Source organism: Ammospiza caudacuta, chromosome 6, assembly GCF_027887145.1.
Source record: "Ammospiza caudacuta isolate bAmmCau1 chromosome 6, bAmmCau1.pri, whole genome shotgun sequence".
Classification (NCBI taxonomy): Eukaryota; Metazoa; Chordata; class Aves; order Passeriformes; family Passerellidae; genus Ammospiza; species Ammospiza caudacuta.
The window spans coordinates 34,716,165-34,733,975 of record NC_080598.1 but is presented as its reverse complement, the minus strand read 5'-3'; the positions used below and the strand labels follow the sequence as shown (position 1 = coordinate 34,733,975).

Sequence of the window (17,811 nt, the reverse complement as noted above, 5' to 3'; positions counted from 1 at the left end):
CAATGTTCTCTTTCTCCTAGTATCTTTTGATATTTTTCTGAACATGATGTTTGAATACTTTTCTAAAGATGCATACTGTAATATTTTAAGCTTAATTGAAGAGGTACATACCTGCATTACAAAAACTTTTTGGCAAAATACAGTTGTGTTTATGTAGCCAAATACAAGAGGTATAATATCTAAGTGGACAGGAAAATAATTTCTATGCTTTTGTTGTCTAACCAGTGATCCAAAGCAGTTTGGTGCAGGGAACTCCCAGCAGAATATGATTAATTCCATGAAACCTCCATGAAAAAGGGACATTGAAAAGTTGGACAGATGGGCAGAGAAGAACTGCCTGAAATTCAACAAAGGCAGGGTCCTGCACCTGGGAAAGAATAACCCCATGGACCAGTGCAGGCTGCGAGCTGACCTACTGGAAAGCAGCTTTGTGGAGAAAGATCTGGGGATACTGGTGGACAACAAACTCTCCCTGAGCCAGCAGTTTGTCCTGGTGGCTAAGAAGGCCACTGTGACCTGTATTAGGAAGAGCATGGCCAGCAGGTCAAGGGAGGTGATCCTGCCCCTCTACTCAGCCCTGGTGAGGCCTGACCAGCCCTGGTGAGTGCTGTGTCCAGTTCTGGGCTCCTAAGGACAAGAGAGAGAGGGACTGGAGTGGCTCCAGTGAAGGGCAATAGAGATGATGAGGGGATTGGAGCATCCCTCTTATAAGGAAAGGCTGAGAGAACTGGGCCTGTTCAGTCTCATGAGGAGATGACTGAGAGGGGACCTCATCAATGTATACAAAATATCTAAAGGGGACCTCATCAATGTGTACAAAATATCTAAAGGTTCTAAAGAACCTGCCAAGAGGATGGAGGCAGGTTCTCCTCAGTGGTGCCTAGCAATAAGAAAACAGGCAACAGGCAGAAACTGATGCACAGGAGGTTTCACCTAACATGAGGAAGAACTTTCCTGTTTGGGTGACTATGCATTGGAGCAAATTTCTCAGAGAAGTTGTGGAGTCTCCATCACAGGAGACACTCAAGAACTGTCTGGATGCAAACCCCATGAGCTCTAGGAATATCCTTGCTTGACCAGGACCAGATCACAGAATCATAGAATAACCTGAGCTGGAAGGGACTCACAAGGATCATTGAGTCCAACTCCTGGCCCTGCACAGGACTCCCCAAGAATCACACCATGGGCCTGAGAGTGTTGTCCAAATGCTTCTTGAACTCTGTCAGACTGGTGCTGTGACCACTTCCCAAGTAACTAGATCAAGCTCCTCATAAGGCTTTCCCTTCCCCATCCCTGTGACCTCCCTTTAGGTACTCTCTAAAAGCTTGATGTTTTTTTAATATTCTGCTGCCCAAAACTGAGCACAGTAGGTAAAGCCTCACCTCCAGGTGAGCCCACCCCAGAGCAGAGCAGAGGGGACAGTCCCCTCCCTTGCCTGGCTGTGAAGCTGTGCCTGATGCACCCCAGGACACAGGTTGGCCCTCCTGGCTGCCAGGGCACTGCTGACTCATAATAAACTTGCTGCCAAACAGGTCCAAGGTTCCTTTCCATTACATTGCTTTCCAGCATCTCATTCCCCATCTACACACAGAATCCACAATGGCCTTACCCATTTTCTGTTTCTATTGAAAAGAACATGAATCCTTCTACATTGAATTTCTTTGCTTGCTTCTCTCCCAACTTACTCTCGATGGACTCATATCTTAAAATATTTCAGCATTTTCCTCACTGATCCACGAAAGAGTCACTAACTGCCAAAATCTCTGTACCTTTAAACAAGCAAACAAGAAAAATAAATAGGGGTAGATTTATTTCATATGTTTCGTGAAGTTTTTTCCATATAAAAACAGTTATGTAAATGCTTCTGCTAGCCCTTCCTCACAGGTCTGCTTTATAAGAGCTTATTATAACCATTACCATATTCAGAAATAGTGGAAGAATTTCGCTTGAGTGACTGTCACTAGATTCCAATGTGTTGTTAATTGCTGAAGAAGCATCCTTTATTTTCTAATACAAGCATATGATAACTGGAATCTTTCCTGGCATTTTTGTTGGGAGATAGTTTTTGAACTAATTACACTTCATTTTAACCCCATACTTTTGAATTGTTTCTTTCTCTTTCCCCAGGGTGGATTTAATCTTTGGCAAACCAGCATAAAAATTGTGAATAATTATGAATACAATGTCCAGAGTATAACCAATATTAAAATCAGCTTTCTCTTCTGCACATTTACATAACTCACCAGATAATTGCAGGACACCTTAGGGTAAAGCCATAGCTATATGGCAGCTATTATTTACATGATTGTATATATGCACATCATCCCTAAGACACAATTTATGAAAGGAGATACCCATGCATATCCCAAAGTGTTACTATAGCTCTGCCTGTCCAAGATGGTGAAGGAAAAAAATCAGAACCATTTGTATTTAGGGTTTAAACCTAGATGTTCTCTTTCATTTTGCTAATTAACATTTTGGTTTTCTACCCTTACTTGCAGTTTTAGGTATGCCTGATACAGTAGAAGAAATGTGTCCAGAGATCCCTCAGCTGGATAGACTAATAAAGGAAATAAATGATTTAGCAGAGTCTGGAGCAAGGTATACTGAAATGCCTCATGTAATTGAGGTGATCTTGCCCATGCTATGCAACTATTTATCCTACTGGTGGGAAAGAGGTTCTGAGAGTGTTCCTCAAAGTGCTGGGCCTTGCTGTACAATGATAACATCTGAGCATCTGAGCATTGTTCTTGGAAACATTCTAAAGATCATTAACAACAATCTGGGAATAGATGAAGCCTCTTGGATGAAAAGAATTGCAGGTACTGTAAATATTTTTTTAACAGTAATTGTACTAATAATATTTAATTACTTTGCTATGATTTAGCTTATTGTCCAGTGATATAATAACAAAAAATTGTAACTAGAACCATCAGGAAAGAAAGATAAATAAAATATAAGTAACAATAAGAGAAATATGTTTATGGTTTATTATTAGTTATATGCATGCATTGTACCATCACCATAAGTAGAGATATTTCTATTCTCCATAAGAGATTTTGAAAATCTTCTTCTCTATGCACTGTATAAGACCCTTAGTGCTTAATTTGGAGTTGTGAATTCCCTTGATTTTCAAGACTCTTGAGTAGAGTGAATTATGTTCATGAAATATCAGGACAACATGGAAAGAAAGTGCAAATGGTGAAATAACCTCAGGAGTAACCCAAGTTCAAAATTAGTTTGTTTGCCTGAATAAATATGTGAATATCACATAAGATATAGTACTTATCCTGCTAAAGAAGTTTACTATATCCAAATTTTATCATTCATATTATACAATGTAAGAATATAATGTGCAATAACACAGTTCAAGAAAATCTATGTAAAGGTAATAATTTCCTGCTAAATTTGAGTAACCAGTACCCATTAGTACTGTGTTTTTGGTGTTTTAAATGCTAGAAGGTCTTAAATAATACAAAGGATTCCATCAAAATTTAGCAAGAAGTTTGCTGTTTAGTTGTAGAGAGTGTTTCCAGCAGTTTTGTACTGATTGTTCATCTACATAAGGTGATAATATACTCATGTTTTCCTTGCAAGGATTTTTTGGCTTGAGTAGTTTGCATTTTGACTTAAGTAGTTTGCATAGAAGTACTTGTACAGTCGATCTATGACCTTGATTTACTCACTCATTCTCTTCATTTTAACTTGCCCAAGGCAGAGAAGTGGCAGAGAAGTAAAGGACTTCTTCCAGAATAGTATCTTCTGGTGGTTTTCTGACATTGAATACAAAAAAGCCATCCCAGACACAAAAAAACCCCAAACAAAACAAAAAGTATTTTTCTGAGGACTTTGTGTCTCAATCCTTATTTTGTTTAGGTTCTAACTTAGAGACATGGGACTTGCTAAAACGATGACAGTTTAATTTATATTCGACTGAAATACTTATAATCCAAATCTACAGTCTTTTAATCTCACAACAGACAGTTTTTATGAAGCTGCATTCATAGTTTTATTAATAATTTTATGGTGTGACATTTATGAAGCCCCATAAACTTTACTGTTCCTAGAACTTCGGCATTCATGTTAACACAATGAAAAACACCAGTTATGCATTATTCATAGAATTATCTATATTTTCATGTATAGTTTATGCTCAACCCATCATCAGCAAAGCCAGACCTGATCTTCTCAGATCTCACTTTATTCCAACACTGGATAAATTGAAGAAAAAAGCTATGAAAATAGTGATGGAAGAAGAGCAACTGAAAGCAGACAATAAAAATGACACCCAAGAAGCTGAGCTACTCATTCTTGATGAGTTTGCTGTACTTTGTAGAGACCTTTATGCCTTCTATCCAATGTTGATACGTTATGTTGACAACAACAGGTAAAAAACCTAATAATTAAACTCATATTTATTACTTAATATACCGGAATCTATGATCAGACAACCAGGAAGAACACAGTTCACTTAATCTTAGAGTGAGAATCAAATCCTGCATGTTTTAGATTCTTAAATCTTAATCCTGAATAATTTGATTCTTAAAGAAAGCTGTACCTTTAAATAATACCTTTTGCTCAGATGCAAATTCCTAGATTAACTAGAAAAATGTTACCTGATCTATTAAATAGGGATCATTATATTAAACTGTCTTCTTTTAAGTATCTTCTTTTAAATTTCTCTTATTTTTGTAATTAGAGCTAATTGGCTAAAGAAACCGGATGCAGATTCTGATGAACTCTTTCGAATGGTGGCTGAAGTTTTTATCCTTTGGTGTAAATCACATGTAAGATAAAATGTGCACTTTTCCTTTAATTTCATTCTATTTTTAAATATAAATGTTGTACATGCAGATAAGTTAAGCTTCTGGTGATTTGTTGGTTTTTTTTTTCCTTTAGAATTTTAAAAGAGAAGAACAAAATTTTGTGATTCAGAATGAAATCAACAATTTGGCATTTTTAACAGGAGACACCAAGAGCAAGATGTCTAAAGTAAGTTAATAAAAAAATTGTGGATCAGGTAAATCAACACTGTGTATTTGTTATGTTGAAAGAAGGCTCTGAAAATCTACTAAGATTGCAGTTGCTTTGCTGTTAGAAGAAAAATAGTTTTGCTTCTTGATGACAGATGTGACAACTAATATGCAAAATATAGTCTGTGTACCTTAGAATTACTTACTAAATGTCTGCTAATACTCAAAGACACAAGATTAAAATAAGTATTGATTTGAAAAGTTGCACACATAAGAAAATATGGGCTGTATTATAAAGTGTGGGTTATTGAAGATTCAGGAAAGAAAAAGGTGGACTATTTTATAAAAGCAAGTGAAGAAATATTACCTCATCATTTTTCATTATATATGCGATATATTTTTATACTCTTTGTTCTGTCAGCTTTGATGGAGCACAGATCTCTTTACATATACCTCTTTAAATATATAGTGTTGCTAAATGTGCACCATTTTTCTTGATTCTTATCAATTAAGACATTCATCTATTTTTTGCTGATTTTCAATATGACAAGATGCTGATATGATGGCTTCAAAGTGCATCTTGTTACCTGTACAATAAGGAAATTGTCAAGGTAATTGTCAAAGGCTGCTTTGACCTTAGCTGAGGATACTGCCTTACTCAGCTAAAGCCAGATGAAGTCTAATTCCAAATTATTGTTGGTAAATATACTGAAGAAACCCTTTCTTTTATTCCTACTTATAATGATTTTGGAGTAATCCTATTCTGAGGTTGTGACAGAGAAGTATCATTTAAAGTTTTGCGTTTCACTATATTTTGTTTTCCTGAAACCTAGCTACTGTAAGTCCATTTTCAAGCAATAGAGAACCAGATAAAATGTACTGTTACATTTCTTAATTATATTTAAAAATGTGTTTTAAAATGTGTTTAAAACCCAAGCTTTTTTTTTTTTCTTTTTTCCTGTGAATTTTTAAAGTTTTGAAACCTGACTAAGCTCAACCCTGATACTGGAATATTATTATCTGTTATAAAGCAAAAATGTTATTATCTGTTCATCATTAGTTCGTGACCAGCTCTGAAAAACAAGTCCAACTTTATAAAGAATTCTGTATTTGGAGACAAGGAAATTTTTAACCTCTTTCTTGTTGTTAAGATGCAGCTTATCAAACTTGTTTGATAGAATTGGAATGTTTGTATCATCCTTATTAACAAGACATATAGTGGGCACATCCAGGCTATTTGAGGAGCAGTTGCACAATATAACAGACTAGAATATATAGGTCTGTACTTTTATCATATGGCAATCATTGCACACCCATTTATTATGTGTATTTCAACATTTATAATTACAGCTGGCCTGAGGAGATGAAAAAATAGATGTACTTTCATTTTTTAGACACCATAGATTAGAAACAGTATATTTAATCTAAACTGTGTCCCACTTGAGTACTGATAACAGGATAATATGAAGTAAAGTGTTAGTGCCATATTTTTGTCAGTCTGGCATGGCAGGAATAAAAGGCACGTCTTTACAAAATAAGGAATAGGTAGGGTCTCCTACTGTACTACTTGCAGATTTACAATAGTTAGAGAATTTCATATTAGTATTTTCTGCAGGAATTTTAGATCTCTTCTTTGAGAGTATTTCAGTTGCATAGAATACATTTCCTTTGGATATACTGAGGTAAATCAGGAGTGGATTTTGATAATATCACAGGAATTTAACATCAATAATCTCTATTACCCAAATCTGACTTTGAGATTATATTTTCAAAAGCCTAATGTGTATATTTAAGTATGCAAATATACTATGTATGAATAATTGTATGAATATATTTGTAACAGGGGTGTAGATGCATATGTAAATATGTTTTTATTCCATGGGTATATAGTACAGAGAGATTCTGGGGATTTTGTATGCATATAATTTTTTGTAAGCAAATCAATGTCAATTTATGGTGTTCCAGGACACTGTGCATGGTTACTGCTAATAAAGAAAGAAAGAAAATATTGTATTGTTCATGACTGAATATTTTATTAATATGATACTGTAATGGCAGGCATGATTGCAGAACAGTTGATATTTTAGATGCTTGTTTCATGATGACTTGAATACCATGAAGAAATATGTGAAGTGTCCTTTAGAAGGGTTGTATTGGTTTTCTATATATGATTTCTGAGCAGGAAATTGCTAATATTTCATAATATAAAATATAAGTGGTCTAAACCCAGCACATCCAATAAATTATAGATTTACATCTGTTTTGTTGGCTTTTTTTAAGACTGCGTAGGTTAAAATAAACAAGAAATTCTCTAAGTAACTGAATTTCAAGTTTTCTTGCAGGTTTGATATTTATTTCCATCCTTAGACATTGATCAGTAGAGGACATTACATTGGGGAACATTATAATTTCTTGCTTTAATATTAACGTTTATCTCAAAAAGTAGCAAGTTTACCTAATAATTAGCTCTGTCCTCTCTATCACTTATTCCTCTTTATTCACATTATTTCTCGTGGAAGCAATCTTATCCAATATTTATCAAGCATGACAAAGTATAGAAAACTGAATAGGAACTTTGGCTATTGGCAGTGGGCCCAGGACAGAGCATTTTGTGATCCCCCACAGGAGTAAGGCCCAGGCTGACCTCAGACTGCCTTAGGTAACAGAGATTCAGTGTTGTTCCTGATAAAAATACTGGGGTGCCATCAGAGTGTAAGGTGTAGTATATCCTGTACAGAAGGTTCTATACCCTTACATGCCATAAAAGAAAGCAAAGGAGAAAGGAGTAGCATTAAGTTACTTATTGGTAGCTAATTTCCATGGTAACAAACTACTCATCATTAAAATCAAGAAATTAATTAAGTATCCATTGTATTTTTATTATACTATATTAACTTTGTTACTAGATTTTCAAATAAATGTATTAACAGCTGAGAATTTAATTTTTCTTTTCTAAATATATGGCAGCAGAATGCTCGGAGGGGAATGGTAAGTTAGAGAACTTCCAGTCTGAGAGAGACTGGTAACTTAGATCACATTGAAATACCAGATTTGTGATAGAAGTGTTGAAATGGAGAATTTAAACACGTTCAACTCCACTAGTCTGTTATTTTGGACCCCTTCATAGGTTTCTTGATAAAATAGCCTTTTGGTTAAGAGGAAATTATGTCCTATAGTGTTTTTCATTTAACTGGGATAGAAGACTGAATGTATACATTCACATGTACATAATAATTGTGTAACATGTATGTGGGCTATTTTTCTGTGTCAGTTTTGGAATCTAAATGAATGTGTGGCTAGATATACACCTTCAGTTGCTAAACATTTACAAATCTTACTGGAGTTTTTTTTTACTTGCCCTTATTAATTTTTATAAGCTATTCTTAAGAACAGATTGAGTAAACTTATTATAGAAGTTAGAGGCCATCATAAAATGCAAGTTCTTATTATGAAACACAATGGTTGTTTGTGCCCATCTGTAACATATAGTACATATTGTTTGCAGATTTACAATAGTTAGAGGATTTTATGTTAGTATTTTCTTCAGGAATTCTAGATGTCCTCTTTGACAGTATTTCAATTGCATAGAATGCATTTTTTTTGGATATACTGAGGTAAATCAGGAATGGATTATTTTTATGGTCAGCTACAATAAATTAAATATAATTAACATTTCCTTACCTTTAGTGTATACATACATGTGTATATACCTGCTGAGCCATGTCTATGCAGCATCTACATATTTCACACAACTGAAATTTTAAATTAAATATGAGAGTTACAGCTGAGTTTATAATATTGTTTTCAAAATGGGTACTGCTGAGAGATGCAAGCTGAAGTTTTCTCTCAGGCTGTCTTAGAAAGAGTAATTAGCTATGCAATGGGAAAATACATCTGTAAATTAAGTGCTATACCTTGCCAGTGATAGTTTGATTTCTAAACACATTTTTTTCTCAAATATATTTTGGTGGGGAAAAGAGGTAGAAAGAGCTATTTTTGTGAAAATGTGAATATTTTTCATTACTGGATTATCCAGAGTTCCAGACACCATTCTTCTTTTAACAAAATTGGGAAGAGATGCAGTAATCAGTGTATTGATAGGTTAACTTACTGGGTGTCCTTAAATGTGAAAGCAACAAATGGAAGTGTATGGTAGAACAGCAATAGAAATTCAATCATTCAATAAAGATTAAGCTGATTTCACTAAGATCTCATTTGGTTATGCATTTACAATCTATTGTTTTACCTAGGAGCTTACTGTATTTTTACTGTCCTCATAAAGCTGAGTAAGTTTTTAAGAAACTTGTAAAATTATCATCCTTTCATCTCTTTTACTTATGCTTTTTTTCCCCTTTATTTTTCTTTCATACAGGCCATGCAAGTAAAGGTACAGGTCAAAGTGCATGATGTGTCTTTGTTTTAGATTTAGAGACGATCAGGCTCCAAGCACTCCTTCCATTGATCATAGCAGTGGCGTCACAAAGTGAAGCACCAGGTTCCACCTACTATAAATTTTGTCCCAGCTAAAGTGGCAGTCTTTGACCAGAGCAGATAAAATTCCCTTTGGCACTCCTAAATATTGCTTAATGTGAAAATGTACTAAAGCTACCTTTTAAAAACTATTTTAGATGTACATTCTGCCTCTGCTGTCCTTCTGCATTCTATTTTTTTTTTGCTAAAATAGTGAAGTAGACATTGTAAAAGTAATGTCTAAGTAGAGTCATTAGAAAGATGTATTTGGCTTATAATATTCAAGAAGAATATTTGAGAGAAATGTGCTATAACCTCTACCCCATTTGTAGGTGAATAGAAGATTGTATTCAATCCAATAAGTTTAAATAAGATATACAGTTCAAATTCTAGCTTTTTACAAAAGTAAAATGGTTTTTACTAAAGGTGTGAGGCGTGACACAGCTTTAGAATAACACTTATTTCTTTTATATATTTAATGTATTTGAAGATTTCCTTCAGTGAACTACAGGTCACTTTCCTTTGCATCATTCATATTATTTTTTTAATATGAATTTCTGAAATAGACGAGTACTTTCTGACCTATGATGCATTCTTCATGGGTGAAGTAGAATAAGCAGCAAAATGGAGCATAAATCCTTTCATCTTTCCCTTTACCCTGTGTGCTGAGAAGCATACATGATGCTGTGAAGAGCTTTTAATCAATTAAACTGGAGACATGAGTTAAAAAAGGAGAAGCTCTGTTAAACTAATAACCTGATTTCATGCTTTGTTTGTCAAACTTTCCAGGTCTACAGAGTAGGATTTAATGACTGCCCTCATAGTAATCTCAAAGAACAGAAGCTCAAAGGGGGATGGAAATTCAGAAAATATTATATCTATAATCTTAACCATTTTTAGCTGATTTTTTTGTGTAAATAAATTATTTCTTCCTTTTCATTGTGTATTTAGTTATTATTAATCTACTAAAGAATCTTAATTGGTTTTTGGTATGTGGATTTTTTTCAGAAATATCCATTTGTATGTTTAAATCCTCAGACAAGTAAGACTATTACATGCTTTTAGGCAACCAAATTATATCATCCCTCCTGTTGAGATCCTTATAGCACAGTTAATTATTTAGGCAAAATATATCTGATTTAAAGCTCTTTACATATGCAATACAGGTATGGTGTGTACATGGGTGCATATTAGAACTGAAAGAGACAAAATTCCATTGTCATTGAGGTTTCAGTCTGTGACTCTATTTATACATTTATCAGCTGGAGAAGTGAATTCACAGGCAGCAGAATTTATGGCAAAGGCAGAATGGATCTTCTTTTCATATTTTGAAAATTCTCCAGTTTTAAGGTTCACAATCTTATTAATTTCATATGAACATAAAGAAAATTGGATGTGCAAAATGTCCACTGGTATAAAAGACGCAGAAACCAGTATGCCTCCCATTCCTTTTTTTTCTTTTAAATATATCTATTACATATTTGGTTATTCCTTATTTAAGATGCATAGTGACGCCACTGGAGTACAGTGATACATTGTGGGATTTGTTTGTCTGCTGTCAATGTAGAGTACAAATAATGTCATTATTAAAGCCATTGCATCACTATTTCTAAGGCACTTTGAAAAGCAAAGCTTTGAGGCCAAGTACTCTCCTGCAATTGTTAGTTCCTTCAGAAAGGAAGCCACATCCATTGCGTGTTCCTTCACACTTCAAAATACTTAACACAAGCTCTGTACAGGGAGATTTCCCATCTAGAAGACAGAATTTGCCAAAATTTATCACCAAATAGAATATGTACAGCTGCCTTTTTTCTTCCAGTGATTACTGTGATAATAGTGAGGCATTAATTGGGAAATAATGAATTGCAATGGATTCTGCTGTATCCTTATGTGGAACTACACAATCTATTATAAGAACAGTAGTTTGTAAATCCTAATTGACATAAGGGAAAGGATATGGAGGGTTAAAAGAAAGCATTTGTAATTTTGTAGTGTTGTACAAGCCTGGAGGCCTAGTCCTGAAATCTTACCTTAAGCAAAACTCCCCTTGAGTATAAGTAGGAGTTTAATCTGGGTACAGAATTCAGAACTGGGCTGTTTGATGTTGTTGCTGTTTACTGTGTGTTCATTAAGTATATGGGTCTGTTTGAAAGATTTTGGTTCTCTGTCTCATAAAGGAAAAGTTGGATGTGAAATATGTTGTACAGTGTCTGTCATAAGAAGATAGGGCAGATGTTATTCTGTTGTGCTGTTTACTCCTGTCTCTTTTGTTTTCCATGATGATATCCAAAGATACAAAATTTTAAATTTTTTGCCCCAAATTTATTCATATTATCCAAAGCCAAAGGGCAGCACTTTCCCAGAGGCACTAATTAATTTGCACTTTATAACATTGAATCAAAGCCTTTTAAATAATACTGTTTTTCAGATGAGACAAGTCAGGCAATATTCATTCATTCAGACCCTGGATAACTATCTTTATATAAATCTCTTACAAAAAGGTAAACATCCTAAATTTGTCTCTGTAGCATTGGACAAATAATAGTGTCCCCTGAGAATGATTCAGCTTTTAATGGTAGGGTTGTTTCTGATTTGAAAGGTAAGATCCAGAAAGTATTGTCAAACTAATATGTATGAATGCACACAAAAGTGTGTGACTCCTATTACCACATTACTCTTACTGCATTTTCTGCACTGGTGCACACCAAAAGTATTCCTTTACATTTTCTGACCAAGCCTATACACCCTTCCTCTAGTGCTGCATTTTTAATTATTTGTACTACATCAGGAACATAGTTTCCTTGGACCATAAGGGGAAGAGCGTGTTGGAGAAATGTGTCATCAGAAAATTAAAGTAATTTTTCTTTTTTTCTTTTCCCCCTTTTAAATTTTTTTTAACTTATAGTCTGGAGGACAAGATCAAGAGAGGAAGAAATCAAAACGTAGAGGGGATTTGTACTCCATACAAACATCCTTGATTGTGGCTGCACTTAAAAAGATGCTTCCTATTGGTTTGAATATGTGCACTCCTGGAGACCAAGAGCTCATCTCTTTGGCTAAGGCTAGATACAGCCATGTAAGTGTGTGCTTTTAATAGTTTTTAATGCAAAAATAAGCAGAACTTTCTAAAATTAATTTTGGAGCATAGAAATCTAAGCAGTCAATATGATTAAATATCTGTATGTACTATAAGCAATTATAGCTGCTAATTATTGTGCTTTTTTAAAAAAAAAAAAGAGTGTATATAGAGGAGCCATACTTTCCCTGTTATTTTCCACTTGTGTACCATATGCAATTTTATATATTCATGTTCTTTTGCACCAAATACTGAACTACAATTAGTTAGCTTTAATTCCCTTCAAAGTTTAACCATTGTTTTATGGTTAAATTAAGCCTTTGCCCCTTCTGGTATCTTACATACTTTGAAAGCAAAAGAGTTTAAATTTCAATGTTGAAATATAAACTGTTCTATGTTGTAAAAGTTCTTGTGAAATGAATCATTATCTGATCTGAAAAATACTTCTACCTTTCTACAGAGGGACACAGATGAGGAAGTCAAAGAACACCTACGCAACAACTTGCACTTGCAGGAAAAGGTAATATAGAAAAATCTGTCCTAGATGCCAATGTGCATTTTCAAAACACTGAAGGTGCAATCATTTTTTGGGGATTTTTTTTGTGATACAGTAACAAAAATAATCCAGAAAACTATTAGAAACGTTTCCATTTTAAAATTATTCTTCCTGATATTTGATTGCAATAAATACCTTATTTGTGGCTTTGTTTGGTATAGTAAAGTTTCTGGAAGATCTGTTTAATAGGACAAGTGTGAAGAATTGGGATACTAGTAGTCTTAAAGGTCTAATTACTTAGAATTCTAATTACTTAGAATTCCAACTTGATCCAAGAAGAAAATAAAATTGAAACTCTACTACTTCAGCTTTTCTGCTTGAATCTAGCTTTCAATAATGATTAAATTAGGTGTTTCTAAAAATATATGCATTTTAAAGTGACTATAATAAAATATTAAAAGCTTTGTCATTTTTGCACTTGTGAGTTTTACAAGTACATTTATATTCCTACAATTCATATGCTGAATACACAGTCAAAGGTAATACCAATATGGACAGTGTTTGAACACAATAAAAGTAACTCACCTGTTATGGAAGTTGACTGTCCATTTGCTATAAATTTATGCTTGCATATATTAAAATAAGCACAAGAAGTACTTTAATGTGGTTTTCCTATTTCTGTCTTTAAGGAAAAAAAAAAAGAAAAAACCAAAAACTTTGGCTATAACTCTTCACCTACTGAAATTCCACCTGTCTTTTCCAGACTCCAAGAAACAGCTTTACACTCTCAGTACAAAGGTTCTGCAAACTGAACTCAATCCCAGTACTAAATCTGCTTCCTTATTTTAAATGGAGTTAAAAGGAATAAATAAGTTGTAAGGTACTTTATTTGGTTTAATGAAATAACAATACAGAACCTTGCTTAAGAATTTAATTCAATTGTCCAATAATATGTGGAATCAATGCCATTTTTTGGACCAGCTAGCAGATGTTAATTTGGTCTGAAAGGGGACAGAAACTGAGGATATTTATAAGTTTCTTTATTATACGATGGGAGTAGAAGTAGTGTCAGTCAAATTCATTGCCTTCATTCAGCAGCTTACAAATGAAATATGTTGGGTTTCAGTCTGATGATCCAGCTGTGAAATGGCAGCTAAATCTGTACAAAGACATTTTAAAGAGTGATGGACCTACTGACCCTGAGAAAAATGTGGAGCGTGTGCAGAGGATATCAGCTGCTCTGTATCATCTGGAGCAGGTAAAAAGCCAAATGTCTATAGTGTGTTTATTTTTGAAAAAAAGAGATTTTTCCTGGTAGAGATTATTTCAAGTACAGTGACTACCATCATTAAAGTGTCCAGATAAAACTTAGGGGTTTGTACACGTGTGCATGCAAGTACCCATGCACATACAGATGTGCATATATGAAAGTTTTCAATGTAATCTGTTGAAGTGCCTCCATTTAGCTGCAGGGAAAGCTCAAGATATATTTCTGCAAAACTGCATGAACAGTCATATGAAGTAAAGCACACAAATTATCTCCATGCTGTAGCAGAAAACCATTTTGATTTTAGGAAGAGATGTTTGCTTGTGCACTTATTTTTAATATATTGATTTAACCTGTCTCCAATTTCTGCAGCATAGGATGCTGTAGCAACTTTTGACTTGCTTGCCTGTTCATCCAGTTGATGCAATTCAAATAAAGGAGTTTGTGCTCTTCCTACATGAAGTTAATCCATTCCATTCACAAACTATATAACACAGAAATATCTTCACTTGAACAACTGAATATGTATTGTTAGAAAGAGAAAAAATAACAACTTTTGAAATTTACCAAGTGGTCCCACATGAGGTATTCTAACATCTTTAATATTCTAGTCTGAGTTAACGGAGAGATTTCTATATAGAAGGTCCCCAGTATTTTTCCTTATTAATAAAAAAAATAAAACCCCAAAAGAACATTTTTATCAGATGATGCAGAGCATTGGTAACATTTTCTACTTTGCTAACTAGCTAACCACTAGATGTATAGAAAATATTTTGATGAAAGTTGAAAAGTTTCCATTGCATATACTATAAGATATTTTCCTATAGGTTGAACAACCACTGAGATCAAAAAAAGCTGTTTGGCACAAACTCCTGTCAAAACAACGCAAAAGGGCTGTTGTTGCATGTTTCAGAATGGCACCATTATACAACCTGCCAAGGTAAGTGGCTGAAAGGTTTATTTCTTCATAACTTTTGTTTGCATTATTTACTGCGTGCAAACACTGCCTGTGTGTTTACCTAGGTGTTTGTTAATTGTTAGGTGTATGTAATTTTAAGAGACAAGAATTGATTAGTCATCAGCTAATTCCTCACAGGAGCAAAATAGTCATCTCATGGCAAATAATCTGAGTGGGGAAACACCCTAAGAATTACATGCTTCATTTTTGTCAGTTATTCTGTATAGTTCCTCAACTTGTCTGTGAAAACCATTCAGATGTTGCTGTTTCTGTCCATTTTTTGTCTCTGATTTGTTGCTCTTTTTACTCTTTATTCTCCTGTGTTTTACTCTTTATTCTCCTGTGTTTTGTCTTTGTTTTTTTTTTTTTTTTAATTTTGCTCTTCCTCTCCTCTTGCATGAACACTTCATGCTCTGTAGCTTGTCTGGGCCAATCTTCAGCTACTACATCAGAATGTTATATGAATTAAAGTGACTATTGGGATATAAAAATGATATTTTAGACTCTGCTTCTTATTCCAGTTGAATATATATACCACAAATTCCAAAATAAAATGCATCCTGTGCCTGGATCCAATTACTGCTTTAAGCAGAGTAATAAGATGATATATTACTGGAGTAACTTCCTTTACTCTGTTTCTTCTCAAAAAACCTGAGTTTTATTCAGATAAAAGTTAAGTGCATGTTTAATTAGGTTTGCTTCTCTCCTTCTGCAATTTTTCACTTTTTGTGTTTAATATTATTATTCAAAGATTTTTGGCAAAGTCTTTAACTGAAGGGTTGTGTTGGATTTTAAAATCCGTTTATTAAAGAAAATTTACACACTTGCTGTAAAGGTCTTTAGCTGAAGGTCTGTAGCTGTGCCACTAACACACTGGAGGAATACTAGGTTTGCACAGGGCAAATAAAAAGGCAGTTTATACCATAAAAAGCACACAACCTTCCTTTACAAAAATGAGTCGTTCTAGACTATAACTTCTCCAAGTTATTATGCTACCACCAGGCCATCTTTAAAGAACCAAAAAATGGAGAGGATTAAATACAACATAAAAAACTGCCCAGTATCAATCTTTGCATCTTCAAGAGCTGTGTTTGGCAAAACAAGAGGAAGTGGTATGAAGAAACACCATTTCAGTGCAACCGTTTTATGAGCAAGTTTTTTTTTCAAAACCATATTCTGTGTTTGTAAATTCTTAAAATGTTTAGAATAAATGCATGACCGCCCAAATGTTAAAAGGGCTCCTCCTTTTTTTGCCTTACAAAGCACTCACTTTTATTTTTTATATTTGAGGTTGACAGAACACTTGCTAAGAGGCAAAGTGGGTTATGAATCTTTAAATTCTTGACTTTTTAATTTTCAATAAAATATGGAATAATACCATATTGAAATTGAACATTTACATGTATGTAATTTTTTAAAAAATGTTTTTGTGTTAAAAACTTTCCTCAAGCTTTTTGTTCTCAAACTTCTGGAAGATTTTGTGGAGCAGTTTACTCCTAAATTAAATATGAATATGAGGCAAATCTACCCTGTTGTTTCATTTTGTAGTTGCTAAAATGGAACCCTCATAAAAGTATTTTTGTCAATTAATTGTGTTCTCTGCACTTCAAAACAAACAAGAGTGAAAACACAGTTTAAACTTAAAATCTTAAAGTCGTGGAAAAGTTTGGGTTGGAATGGAGGTCATCTATCCTGATCCTGCTGCCACGAGCAAACTTCTGGATATATTGCTCAACTGACAGATTCAAACAAAAGTTTTAAAGTTCACTAGCTTATAGTCACTTTTTTCCTAGACAAATTATAGGATCCTGACAGGAAAATAAGGCTATCACACTATTATAACAATCTCCATCATCTAAATTGACAGTGTTGCTCAGACATGCCTGAACCCTAGGGAGATTATTTCAAGTGGAGTATGATTTGTTCTAGGAGCTATTTAAATCTCTTTGATCCAGAGTTTAAAATGCAGCCCTCTATCTTGTCTATTTCTTCATTTTAGTTGCAGCTTTGTATTGGGAGTGTTAGTTCTTTGATGCTAGAATCAATTAATTTAAAGTGCAGTAAACAAATATTATGGTATTAACCTTTCCTTTATCCTAGAAAAGATAAATCTTCAGTAAATAATAAGCTTACTCTTTTGAAAATTTTTCAGATATTTAGATGGCTTTCAGTATAGTTTAATTTTAATCTCAGAGCTTAAGATAATTTTCTGCAAAATTCACTCTAATGTCTATCAGTTTTTAGGAATTTCAGTAAGATATTTCAGAAACAGACATGTCTGTTGATATGAAAGTGTTTGTTAAATCACTGAAAAATTACTTTAACTTCTGCCACAAATATTCCAAGAACTCCTTTTGATGAAAAGTTTTGTAGACACAAAACAAATAGCTATATTTAAAAATATATATATTTTTCAATTAAATTAATTAAACATCATTCAAGTTAGGAAGTAGTAATTCTTCATGCTCTGTGTTTATTGAATGTACATGGCTTTGAAAAAGTGTGTTATAAGTGTTTTCTCTGAGATGTGTCTATGTTTGATGTTTCAAGGAAATTAATTTGAAAAAACTT

General features: G+C 33.8%; 1 protein-coding gene across 1 annotated transcript in view; it reads left to right on the top strand.

Moving 5' to 3' along the window:
* RYR3 (ryanodine receptor 3) overlaps nt 1-17,811 on the top strand; it is a 149,606-nt gene that overhangs the window by 98,088 nt on the left and 33,707 nt on the right. Inside the window, exons 67-76 of the mRNA XM_058807672.1 lie at nt 2,502-2,822; nt 4,147-4,387; nt 4,700-4,787; nt 4,900-4,992; nt 7,941-7,961; nt 9,346-9,360; nt 12,349-12,519; nt 12,980-13,039; nt 14,142-14,273; nt 15,110-15,222. Coding sequence (XP_058663655.1) covers nt 2,502-2,822; nt 4,147-4,387; nt 4,700-4,787; nt 4,900-4,992; nt 7,941-7,961; nt 9,346-9,360; nt 12,349-12,519; nt 12,980-13,039; nt 14,142-14,273; nt 15,110-15,222 — 1,255 coding nt within the window. The remainder of the gene's footprint in view (nt 1-2,501; nt 2,823-4,146; nt 4,388-4,699; nt 4,788-4,899; nt 4,993-7,940; nt 7,962-9,345; nt 9,361-12,348; nt 12,520-12,979; nt 13,040-14,141; nt 14,274-15,109; nt 15,223-17,811) is intronic.